The sequence below is a fragment of the Elaeis guineensis genome, chromosome 4 (assembly GCF_000442705.2).
Source record: "Elaeis guineensis isolate ETL-2024a chromosome 4, EG11, whole genome shotgun sequence".
Classification (NCBI taxonomy): Eukaryota; Viridiplantae; Streptophyta; class Magnoliopsida; order Arecales; family Arecaceae; genus Elaeis; species Elaeis guineensis.
The window spans coordinates 3,337,228-3,350,763 of record NC_025996.2 but is presented as its reverse complement, the minus strand read 5'-3'; the positions used below and the strand labels follow the sequence as shown (position 1 = coordinate 3,350,763).

General features: G+C 40.5%; 1 protein-coding gene across 1 annotated transcript; it reads right to left on the bottom strand.

Annotated features, from left to right (window-relative positions):
• Positions 1-1,704: 1,704 nt before the first annotated feature.
• Positions 1,705-6,541, bottom strand: LOC105044232 (long-chain-alcohol oxidase FAO2). The gene is given in 4 exon segments (XM_010922056.4): positions 1,705-2,969; positions 2,972-3,542; positions 5,097-5,369; positions 6,225-6,541. Coding segments are annotated over 4 exon segments (2,325 nt in total). The 5' UTR covers positions 6,474-6,541; the 3' UTR covers positions 1,705-1,737.
• Positions 6,542-13,536: the final 6,995 nt, after the last annotated feature.

Below are 13,536 nucleotides of genomic sequence, written 5' to 3'. Positions count from 1 at the left end.
AGGTGCCAAAAAGATGTTCTAAAATGACCTGTCGCAAGGCACTCCAATGGCATGTTTCATCCACACCCCTGCTTGACTGACCTGGTCCGGTCTATATAATTTCATAAGAAATCAACTGTGGGTGCTCCTCGACACAAGTTCGAATGGTATCCTTTGCATGAAAAAATGGTTGATATTCTTCTCCAATGTCAACCATTAAATTATATTTTGCATAATTTTGAAAATGTGATGAATCTTTTTCTTCCATCCGCAGCACAGATTACAAAACTTTCATTGTACTTTAAAATTGTACAAAATGCGAAAGAAGATCAATCGTCCTTTCACGAAAGATACAACCCAAATCCGCACAACATTATTCGAGACGTGGCCTTGTCTTTAATGTGGTATCCACTTTTACTGGCGTTCACTGGGTACAAGAGAAGCGATACCACCGATGCAAGGTATACCCTCGAGCTCTAGTCCTGATGTTACCCTTTCTTGCCGCTTGGACAAGCAGCTGAGGATTTTATTTTAGCTGGAGTTGCCCTCAAAAGTGGTGTGTGAATTTTATAATATCAAATTCAAAATATAACTGTTACAGAATGAAAATCTGAATTGGACATGATCTACTCAATTATGGACAATACGTTTTTTTTTTTTTTTGGAAGGAGAAGAAGATACATATCACGATTTGTTTTGAGATGATCTGATGCAGTACGTCTTTTTTTTTTTTTTTTTGAAAGGAGAAGAAGATACATATCACGATTTGTTTTGAGATAATCCGATGCATGATTACTTTATTTTTTAAAAAGTTCTAGATTTTCTAGTTTATAGTTTTTTTTTTTTTTTGGGGTGATAACAAAGAGGTTTTAAAGCCAAAAACACAAGTAACACCGCACGGTTATATATGCATTTTACCCGACAGCAAAAATTGAAGATCTCTGGGAGCTGCAGTGTAAGAAGCGTACTCAAAATTTTCCGTACATCCACAAGCGGCCCAATCAGCTGCAGCATTACCATCTCTACGAGAATGAGCCACTGTAGAAGCAAATAAAGCGGTCTTCCACACTGCGATATCCTGGAGCAAAGGATTGGAAATAGGCTTGCAGTCGTGTAACGTATTAAGCGGTGAAATAATAACTCGTGAATCACCTTCAACCCATAAGTGAGACGACTAATACTTCTCGACAGCATGGTTGGTACCTTTCCAAACTGCAACTAATTCAGCACATGACACTGTGTATAATAATAATGGACAAGCAGCTATATGGATCAAGTTAGTATTACAGTCTCTTAGGACAAAACCAGCAGCAGCTGTCCATCCTCTTACAACCCCATCAAAGTTCACTTTCATAACACCCAGACAAAAGAGAATCCATCTATGGTCGGGTAATATAATTGGTCAAAAGATCAAAATGTTCCCTAGGTCCTTTGTGTCCTAAGTGGCCGACGATGTTAGAGAAGTCATCATCCAGCACAAACATCCGAGGATTCCTTACCAACTGAATAGCAGTAGAGTAATGATTCTGAAAGTTCAAAGCAGTTTTGATTTTCCCATTGCAACCTCTAATCCTCTATCCTGTTTGGCATGACTCCACCTTAGTAAATTTGAATGTTCAAAGAGAAATGTAAAATAGAATATATTAAAAAAAGACAGTAAAATAGAGAGAAATGTCGAACAGAATATATAAAACCCAAAAGGTTCAATATTTTGGAGGGTAATAATAAGAGACGGTAACCATGATAGATATTTCAAATTTATAATATATAGATCATAGATAACCAAATCAATCCATAATAACTCTCTCTCTCTCTCTCATTCGACCCTCTCTTCAAGGACTCTGCAATCCCCTTGGAGAGACAGTAGGCAGTGGACTGGATGGTGATCAGAGGATTAATCCCAACAGCAGTGGGGAGCACACTCCCATCACACACAAACAGCCCCTGTGCCTCCCAACTCTCCCCCTTCTCATCCACCCCACCCTCCTCCTCGCTCACTCCCATCCTGCAGCTCCCCATCTGATGAGCTGAGGCATACATGGTCCACAATTCACTCTTGGACATCGGACCTCCCACCGTGCGAATCCCATCCAAAAACTCCTCCAACTCCTCCTCCTTCATCCCCTTGCATTTTATCCTCTGCCCGTCGCTCCGGTGGGTCCCCACTTCCACCGCACCCGCCGCCACCAAAATCCGCAGCGCCCTCCGCAATCCCACCCTCAAATTCTCCCTGTCCGAACGATCGAACCGATAGTTCACCCTCCCCTCCCTCTCCACCTTCGCCGAGCCGCGATCTCTTACCAATGCGAAGAGAACCGCCGTCCGGCTGTATCTCGTCATCCTCTCCTTCGTCTCCAGTCCCGACACCCACGGGACCAGCGCGGCGAAGGCCGCAGGCCCCAACCCCGGCGTCTCGATGATTGCCCGCAAGCTCGAATCCGAATCCTCCGCTGCTTTCACTTTGTGCAACGACGTGATGATCCCTCCCTCGAAAGCTCTACCTTTGAGCTCGTCCGATCCCGAATCCGGGAAGTAGCCCCATGCGAAAACTACTGGGTGAAGGTGGAGGTTCTTGCCAATGTTTGGATTTGTTAGCCCGCTGGAAATCATCAGTGGGGGTGTCAGGAGAGAACCGCATGCTGAAATGGTTACTTTGGCTTGGATTTTTAGTTTCTTCGTAACCATGCTGCTCAGAGACTTGGCAATCAATCCCACGCACTTCTTCTTCTTCTTCCCTGGCTCGTTCTCTTCCAATATAAATCTCTCAGCTTTGCATCCGGTTATGATCACGGCGCCACAGTTAACAGCATCGACCAACCAAGTAGTATCGGTCCCACGTTTGTCTCCTTCTCGACAACCATAGCTGCAGCTGCCGCAGAAATGGCTCTCTGAAGCATTTCTTGGCACGGAATCTACTTGAAGACCGAGATTCCGACAGCCTTTGCGAAGAACCTTGTTCTGAAATCCTTCTTCAGTGCAGTTCTCCGTACTCCAAGTCTTTTACAGACTGTGTCCATTGCTGAGAGATAGTCTGTGCTCCCAAAGAGAGGAAGCTGGTGTTCTTCTGCCCATTCCTTGAGGACGTAGTCTGGTGTCTTGATGCAAGCTGACCAGTTCACAGCAGAGCCACCCCCGACAGTGGATCCGGCCATGAGCAACATCTTCCCGTCGGTTGTGCTAAGGATTCCACCGCACTCGTACATTTCGTTCATGGATGGGGCTTCGATGGAGGTGTAGTCTTCTGATGTGAAGTAGTTGCCTTTCTCGATGACTACAACTTTGTGACCGGCGCTTGCGAGCACTGCAGCAGCAACGCCACCGCCGCAGCCGGAACCAACTATGGCGACATCACATTTAATGTCGTACAAGTTTTGGATTGGGTCTTGGGAGACTGCCAGACCTTTCTTACTGAGGGACTGGAGAAGGGATGAATCGGTTTGATCCATTGTTTCTATGACACCCTTCTCAAGAGGCCTCTCTGTTTGAGATTTTAGTGGCTTTTCCACAATGGGTAAGCTATAGCCAATTGCATTCCATGACTGGTTCTCTGAGTTTTCATTAGTCTGTAGCGAAGAAGGAGAACGGATCTATGTCAGATCTCATCTTTATCCTCCACAAGAGACTGTATATAAGAAGTTCTCTTGAAGAAGAACAAGTAAAAGAAAAATAATGAATCTGCTAATTGAGAGTATTAGCTGCAAGTCTTCAGTTACTGCTGTCAAATATAAATAAGACCAGGAAACTATAAGTTGATAGTACTGCTTCTCCTAATTAGCTCCAAAAATACTTTATTGTAGTTTATTGCTATTACGATGTAGGACAGCCTAGATCTAGTGTAAGTTCGCATTTGTTTCTTCTGAACACACAAGTTTTCTCTGACTCCATAGATTTGACTTTATTATAGATAAAGTGAGTTTTAAGTGGGGCGAAATAGAAAGGATAATTGCTAATTGGGTAATCCTTTACATCATGAGCATAGAGGTCATATTAGTTGTAAGCAAGCATTTGTTCAATATTTTGGTTTTGGTTTTTCTGATATAGAAGGCAATTTAGAACATTAAAATTGATAGTTGAAGAAGTTACAGGTTCCTATCAGTCCACATCAAGTATCACAAGAAAATGATAATTGAAAAAGACAAAGTAACACACAAAATCAAAATAGTTAAGTGATGATGTAACGATCTTAGTAGTAAAATAAAACACAGATAATACAACAAACAAATGTGATCTCTATACTTCCATCAGTGTTCGATGCTTTAGCTATACGGAAGCATAAACTGTATTCGCCCTTGCTTTCTGGATAATGGCAAGGGAAGATTTTTTTTGTTTCATCACAATTAGACTACACATTCCAAATGCATGACAGGCATCATGTTCCAATAAACAAAACCACCCTAATTTCTCAATTTATCTAGAGAATGCGAAAATTAGGTCATTTTAACATGATTAAAGTTAGGCAAAAATCTGGTTCATAGAAAACATGTGTGCTGCATCGCAGTAATAATAAAGTTGCTAGAAAACTTCCAAATATGTGCCCCTTTTGGAACGACATATCCTTGAAGGCTGGTGTGAATTTGTACCTACTTCGACAGAAATTAAGTCATGACCATAACCATCACCAACAATTTTGTCCCATATCAATTATGGTACGACTCTGTTGAATTATTGCAATTCTGAAAGCGCACGCTTTTTTTTGGCTGTTTCCAGCATTATTAGAACCCTGTATGAGTTATATGAAAAACTATGTGAACCCAATTTTATCCCATATAACTTTTTTTTTGTGTGTTTTTTCTTCTTAAGCTTTAATATACTTATTCAAATTTATTCTTTATTATTTCAGTTTGTTTTGGATTTGGTGATTGCACTCTTGAACCCGGATTGGTCAATGCCCTAATGAAAGAAGGACAAGAATAAAGGAAGAATCCCAAAAGATAATAAAAACCTTGAATTCTAGAACATAGAAGAAAAAACAAAATAACACAATTTTAAATTCCAAGGACACATCAACTGCAGCCATGAAAGATAAAATATGGTAGAATTGGTATTTGAATGTCAAAGACTAATGTACCGCTTTCTTCAGAGGAAAACAAAGTTAAAAGGAGTTGCAGGAAATTTACCATGGAGTAAAAGATGTAGAGGCAGAAGACCTTGACCATTACAAAAACCAACCTTAAAGGTGTAAAAAAATTTTCCTTGTTCCATCTCTTAAAAGCCTCTTCCCTCTTCTCAATAGGCATGTCTGAGAACTTGTTGATGAATGGGAATCGCCCACATAGGCTCAGAGACCTACAGAGAACAAGTGTGCCCAGCTTGGTAGCAAGGAGCCATAATACCAATTTGACCAAAAGTAAAGCCTCTTTCAAGCCTCTCTTGACCATTAACTCTGCAACCTGTTCAGAAGAAGAAGAAGAAGAAGAAAAAGAATTAAATTATATCTGATATTAAAAAAAAAAAAGAGCAAAATGACAGATATAAATAGATAATAAAATAGAACAGCAAACAGAAATAGGAAATGAGAAAATACTTGCTAATTTTTTGAAAGCACAGTGGGTTTTCCTTGAAAAAGAATAAAACATTACACTGGGACAGACACTATGGTCCCCAGTACAGGAAAACCTATGACAGAAGAAGGTTCTGGTATTAGCAAAGAAATTAAGAAAGTTATTTAGACTCCTTGATAACAACTGCAGCAGATAAACAAATGAACTCAATAAACAACAGTGACCATATAAATTAGTATAAATCTAATTATATCCTTTTCAAATACATCCCTGTATTGACTTTAAAATCTAGTAGCATCACTTATAATTTTGTATGAAAATTGTATATGGAGGTAATGCAAGATGATTAATGTGCTCAAAGGAGAAAGAAACGGTTAAATTCTTGTCTATGTGATCGTGCAGAAATGCTGAAGTGCAACTGGCGATTATTTATTAGTATAATAATTACTGCAGACGAGCTTAATCAAAAAAATATCAAAGCAAACCAAAAGCATCATGATGAATGTCATAATTTCTTATGAAAAATCTCACAGAAAGGAGAAGAAAGAGAAGAAGAAAGTAATAGATCAATTTGCTTAACTAAGAAACATAACAAGTATGATAAAAAAACAGTCATTACATACTGACCCACGATTATCCATGCATGATGTATTCAAAGAGGAAAAGGAAAGAAGAAAAAATGCAAAACAAGAAGCACCTCAAAAGCATTTGTGCAGAGAAATACTTTGGGGGAAAAAAGAGCACCTCATCTGGCATTGGGAATTCAGACCCGGAAGCCCGGTAGAACGCCTGGAGGCTCTTGGTGGGTGGGTCCTCCTTGCCGCTTGTGACGTGGAACTCTTCCATTGGAAGAGATGGTACGAAAGCCTCGCACATGGCAGCCAGCGATTGGATCTGGGAAGGAGAGAATCCATGGCTGTAGTCTCCCTTCTCCCTCCTCCTCCCTCCTCTCAGCCGGGGGTGGCCTTGCCTCCTTCCTTCTCCTCCTTCCATATATATTTTTTTCTAGTAGAAAACAACAAAAGATTATGTGTGAGTTGGCCCTCTGGGACTGCGGACAGGGTCTATATAGACCCAAGGATTGGTGGAAAAGGTGTGAGATATCACCGTAGGCCGTGTAAGGGGGGCAATTTACCTTTTTTTTTTTTTTTTTCCCATCGGATACCCAAGCCGGTTCAGTCCAAATGAAGCGGGCAATGCTAAAACCCGTCGCAAATCCAATCCGGAAATATATATATATATATTCATAAATTTTATATTTAAGATAAATGAATTGATTTTTATTTGTCAGTTGTTCACGTTTGGAAGTTTGGCTGCTGCAGATCTGACACACGGAAAGGCGTGACAGGTAAACTGCAACCTGGCTTGGACTTTTCTTTTTTTTTGGTCGACTTTTCTTGACAAAGTTACTCCTAGCCCATTTCAACCTCTCATATGTGGGTAGAACTTGTGGGCAATACTTCCTTTGCACCATTTGAAACGAGTTTTTTGAACCCAGATAAGGAGAGGAGACCTCTCTTCAGGCCCACTTTTCTAATCTCCTTAAAAGCAGAGATAATAGGAGAGGAAAGAAAAGGTGCCTTGCGTGTTTTCAAAATTACTGATCCCTCTTCAATTGAATGCCATATTTTAGCTAAAGCTAGTCATCAAATATCTTCCTTTTTTTATAAAGAATAAATAGGATAGTACTTAGCTTTCTTTCCTCTACATTTCCTTTTTCCTTGCTAGTCTCACTCTCATAACTATTCATTTTATGCAAGATACATAACATATAATTTAAAATCTGGCATTTACGTTCTTTTACCATAAGTATGTATTGCATGTAAGGGTTGTAATTTATGATCAGCCCATCAATCCGACCCATGAAAAACTTGCTTTAAGCTGGGTCTAAGATAAACAATTTAGGTTATAAATGTATCAACCCATCCAAACATGTTTATTAAATAGATTGTATTCAGATTTAAACTTTTGACCCATTTGATCCATTTAATAAATAGATTAAATTATAATTAAATTTATTTAATATATTTAAAGTATGTTTAACTTGTTTAAAATTTGCTTAGTCTTTCTGATCTATTAAACATAATCATGTAATCTATTTAGTCCATTTAACTCATTTAATCTGACTTAACTTGTTTCATAAATGGATTATATGGATATGATCGGATAATCTATTTAGTAAATATATCGTATTCAGATAAAAATTTTGATCTATTTAATATATTTATCAATTTTGAGTCAGCAAATTTTTAAACCATTCTGTATCCAATCTGATCCATATATGATCCGATCTGATCTATTTGCTACCTCTAAATTTGTGTGGGCCTAATACCAGTAGGAAAGTAATACCTTCTTTTTTTTCCTTTTAATTTTCTTCTTTTCTCTTATCTGTTCCGTTGGGCTTCCAAATGGAATATGACCTTCCACAAATAAGGATGACAACTAGAGACTTGTGGGATAAAAGGCGAACAATGGGGCATGGGTTTTGGATTGTGTGATAATTAATGGAGCCTGCCCAAATCATATATATATATATTATAAAACGGAGCAAATGCATCCTTGCGTCTCTGTACGCCGCATGGGCATGTCTCTGTTTGCCACGTGTGTACAAAAGAAAAAAATGATGCGGCGAAGAGGAGCGTGGTCATAGGCGACGCCAGGCCAGGAGCAGTGGTCGGGGTTGGCGGAGGCGTTCCAACCAGCGAGGGCGGCATCGGGGTCAGAGAGGGTGGATTTAAGAGAAAGAGAGCCGCTTGCTCGTCTGCTGCAGTCTGACCGTCTGGTGACGGTGCTTTGGCAGAGGATGGTTGGAGAATGCAGGGCAAGAGGAGGATGAGGAGGCGGAGCGGCGGCATTCTCTCGCTCGCTTGCTGTCGAGTGTTTGTTGTTTCATGCCGGGCTATGGCTCGAGGAGTCGATTTGGTGGTGGGCGTGGATTTTATGGGGGAATTTAATTTTTATTTTATTTTATTTTTTAACATTTAGAGGATGTGGGATTTTTTTTTTTGTCCTGTTTTAGGGTTTGATATGTGGGGTTTATCCAATCGAGGGCAGGGGTGGAGGCCACATTTCGGGCTTTATTTTGTATATGATTTAGAATGAAAAAACATTGGGAATCATATATATATATATATATATATATATATATATATTATAAAATAAAGCAATTGTGTCCCTGCATCTTCGTCCGCCATCTCTGTCTACCACGTGTGTACAAAAAAAAAAGTCGGGAGCAAACGCACCATAAAAAAGTCGGGAGGAGGTGGGTGAGAGCTCAATCAGGCCACTGATGGAGACACACTCCGTCCATCATTTTTCACCGATAGAGGTGGGGATAATAATGGCGGAGGCATCCATGGAGGCAGGGATAACGGCGATGGAGGCATCGATGGAGGCAGAGATGACGACGGAGGATGACAATGGCGGTGGAGGCGTTGGCGGAGGTGAAGGATTTCTGGCAGTGAGAAAGGCCACCGAAAACTGCCCCTCGTGCCTTCATTGTACCTACCGCCGCTCCCTCACCGCACTCGCCGCTGCTTCCTCACAAGATCATCGGGGCAAGCCAAACCACCATTGGCCCTCACGGCAGTGGAGGAACAGTAGGATTACTGTATTTTTTAGATGGAAGGAGATCGAGCACAGAGGCAAGGTGTGCCAGAAGAGCTTCCTGTCTGGTCGGTCGCTGAGCAATCATATGAGGTTCCACATCCACATGACGACGGTTAGGAGGAGGCAACAGCAGAGTGGGAGGAGGAAGCGTCGGGTGAGGAAAACATTTCACGATGGAGAGATGTCTCAGAGATGGGCTTGGTGGGAGTATGGGAGTGAGATAAGGATCACCACTATGAGGTTGTTGGGGAGGCCAGCTATTAGGGTCTGGGCCTCGTCCTGTGGAGGATAGGGTTTCGACGTTGGTAGAGAAGGAGGAGGAGGCCATGGGTTGAAGATTAGATCCGGAAGTGCAGTTCCATGTCTTTTCAATTTTGACCTCCCAACGCTCTTCTCCATCTTCGATCACCACCACTACCACCCTAAGGTTTCGGACTCAACCCTTCCCTGCTCCTTTTTGGATCCATTGACGGAAAAAGAGGAATTGTTCCAGAAAAAAATGATGATATCAGTAGATTCTGCATCCGTTCCTTCGCAGATTTAATAAAATCAGAGGCACATATTTATGTGTTGATACTGGAGATTGATGGAGAATTCAGGTGATGCACAATTCTTCTTTAGGACCCTAACAAAGCCTAGGGTGGGATCATCTTAGCCCTTTGAAGCTTTTTGAAAGCGTATCATTATTTTTAAAAAAAAATTAAAATAAAAAAATATTAATATTAAATTAGAAAAGATTTTGAACTATCCAAGCCTCCATTTGACACGTGGGCGTTTAAAAGCAAAGGGAGGGAGCCGTGTGGATCGCCCAAACTTCCCTATTCGAGTCAAACTCTCACAACTTATTAATTGGAGGTACACTCATCAAGATTCTGATCAAAACTATCATTTATCATTATATTGCTATATTTTTGTTCCATCTCGAGCTCGAAGATGCTGTGGCCATTGATGGTAGTGGTGGCCGACAGTCGATATTGTCAACTTTACTATTGAAAGAGTTGGAGAGTGTGCGAGGAGAGGATTGAAAGAGAAGGAGAATGAGAGATAGAAAAATTTAAAAAATAATTAAAAATAAAAATAATAAAAAATTATGAATTTATGAAAGAGCTTTACGGAATCAAAGTTGTTGATTATCATAAGATTTATCTGAAAAAAAATAATCACATGCCGTGCATTGCACGGGGTTCTAAGCTAGTGTAAAAGGAAAGCCAATGCTTTTATAAATAAGTACATTGGATAAATTCCAAAGTATTGAGAATGTGATTGCCCCATCCAACCCGTTGGTTTTAGCACATAGTTTTTAACTCGTCATCGGTCTCTTTTTTTTTTTTTGTTTTTACCTATGCTAACATTCATGATATCTTGACTTGAATATCAAGTGAGACACTCGAATACTAAGAAAACAGAGACTTAACTATTGGTCATCCAAGTCACAGTTCATGCATCCAGCCATTCTAACTACTTGTGTTGGCACCATGTTGGTATGTCGGAAAATTCTAACATTTCTTGTAGTCCAAATTTGCCATGCCACACAAGCAACTAGGGACTTCAATCTCTATGATACCTTGATATTGGAGAGAAATTGTTCCAACATCAATAAAGATATAGGATAGAAGGCTACCCCATGCGTTTTGCACATGGCATTCCAACAATCCTTGCATGAGAACATTCAATAATTACATGACTGCAATCTTCCACTTCTGAACTACACACATCACATGCCTGATTTTGGTGTGCAACAATAACCCTCCTAACCAACAGCTCTTTGCAAGGCAATCATCTCCATGAGAGGCACCACCAAAGGGTTTTCACTCTCATTGGAATTCCTAACTTCCAAATGCAAGCAAATGAATGGTATATATTAAAATTCCAAGAACGAGTGAGGCATACAATTCCTCCGTCCCTCAAAGGAAAAACCTAGCAGATACTACCTCGTGCGTAGACGTGAGTGTAGTCTACATCCATGCAGCTGGGTTTCCCACTGGGCAGCATGGATCCACAGGACTCCACCCACTCTGCCGTACAGAGAATTGATGGTGAATAGAACTGGCATCCGTGGAGCACATCCACGTTATAAAGAGCATTTAATAAATAACCATAATATATAGATCATGTAACATAATAATATTACATGATCATGATAGGAATTTCCTGATTTGGACTTTGGAATTGATGTCTCACCCTAGAGCTTGGAGGAGAGCTGGGGATGCATGGTGATTGGCAGCAGAAAAGAAATGAAGGGGAAACGCGCATAATGTATGTCTGCGGTGTGAAAGTTTGGATAATCTTTTAATTTTTGTACTTGCTTGTTAGTCCTAATTTCTCTTATAAGGATTGGTTATAGTTGGTGAAAAGTTCAAGAACAAGTGGCAAATGCCATAATTTGGACAAAATACAAGGACCATTCACCTTCCATTTCAGTCCGGCCCTTTATATTCCATATCAGAATGAATGACCCCTCTAGCATCAAAAAAAAAAAAAAAGTCATGCTTCAAGGGTGATTAAACTTTTATTGATGCTTTAGTATAACTTTATAAGACAGGATTCTCTACATCAATATTTTGACATCATAATTTCTCATGGAACCTACAGTCTACTGACTGACTAGTATGTACGGTCCATCCGAGCATGGTAAGTTGGTGATCTTGTGCAGTAACTTTTATAGATGTACTCATTTGACATGAAAAGGTTAGGGATTTTGACATGTCTAGTTAAGTCTCTGTTTTCTTAGTATTGAGTGTCTCACTTGATATTCAAGTCAAGATATCATGAATGTTAGCATAGGTAAAAAGGCAAAAAAAAAGAAGAAGAGATTGATGACGAGTATAAAACTATGTGCAAAAACAACTGGTTGGATGGGGCAATCACGTTCTCAATATTTTGGAATTTATCCAATGTACTTATTTATAAAAGTATTGACTTTCTTTTTACACTAGTTTAGAACCCCGTGCGATGCACGGTATGTGATTATTTTTTTTCAGATAAATCTTATGATAATCAACAACTTTGATTTTGTAAAGCTCCTTCATAAATTTATAATTTTTTATTATTTTTATTTTGATTTATTCTTTAAATTTTTCTATCTCTCATTCTTCTTCTCTTTCAATCCTCTTCTCGCACACCCTCCAACTCTTTCAATAGTAAAGTTGACAATATCGACTGTCGGCCATCACTACTATCAATGACTACAACATCTTCGGGCTCGAGATCGAATAAAAATATAACAATATAATGATAAATGATAGTTTTGATCAGAATCTTGGTGAGTGTATCTCCAATTAATGAGTTGTGAGAGTTTGGCTCGAATATGGAAGCTTGGGCGATCCACACGGCTCCCTCCCTTTGCTTTTAAACGCCGACGTGTCAAATGGAGGCTTAGATAGTTCAAAATCTTTTCTAATTTAATGTTAATATTTTTTTATTTTAATTTTTTAAAAAAAATAATGATACGCTTAAAAAAAAGCTTCAAAGGGCTAAGATGATCCCACCCTAGGCTTCATCAGGGTCCCAAAGAAGAATTGTGCATCACCTGAATTCTCCATCAATCTTCAGCATCGACACATAAGTATGTGCCTATGATTTTGTTAAATCTGTGAAGGAACGGATGCAAAATCTACTGGTATCATCATTGTTTTTCTGGAATAATTCCTCTCTTTCCGTCAATGGATCCAAGAAGGAGGAGTTGGGAAGGGTTGAGTTCGAACCCTTAGGGTGGTAGTGGCGATGATCGGAGGCGGAGAAGGGCGTGGGGAGGTCAGAATTGAAAAGACACGGAACTGCACTTTCGGATCCGATCTTCCACCCATGACCTCCTCCTCCTCCTCTACTAATGTCGGAACCCTAGCCCCTACCCAGCGAGGCCCAGACCCTAATAGCTGGCCTCCCCAACGACCTCATAGTGGTGATCCTTGCCTCACTCCTATACTCCCACCAAGCCCACCTCCGAGACATCTCTCCATCGTGGAACGTTTTCCTCACCCCGTGCTTCCTCCTCCCACTCTGCCACTGCCTCCTCCTAACCGTCATTGTGTGGACATGGGACCTCATATGGCTGCTCAGCGACCGACCAGATGGGAAGCTCTTCCGACACACCTTGCCTCTACGCTCGTACTCCTTCCATTCACCATCAATTCTCTGTGCAGCAGAGTGGGTGGAGTACTGTGGATCCATGCTGCCCAGTGGAAAACCCAGCTGCATGGATGTAGACTACACTCACGTCTACGCACGAGGTAGTACCTGCTAGGTTTTTCCTTTTAAGGGACGGAGGAATTGTATGCCTCACTCGTTCTTGGAATTTTAATATATACCATTCATTTGCTTGCATTTTGGAAGTTAGGAATTCCAACGAGAGTGAAAACCCTTTGGTGGTGCCTCTCATGGAGATGATTGCCTTGCAAAGAGCTGTTGGTTAGGAGGGCTATTGTTGCACACCAAAATCAGGCATGTG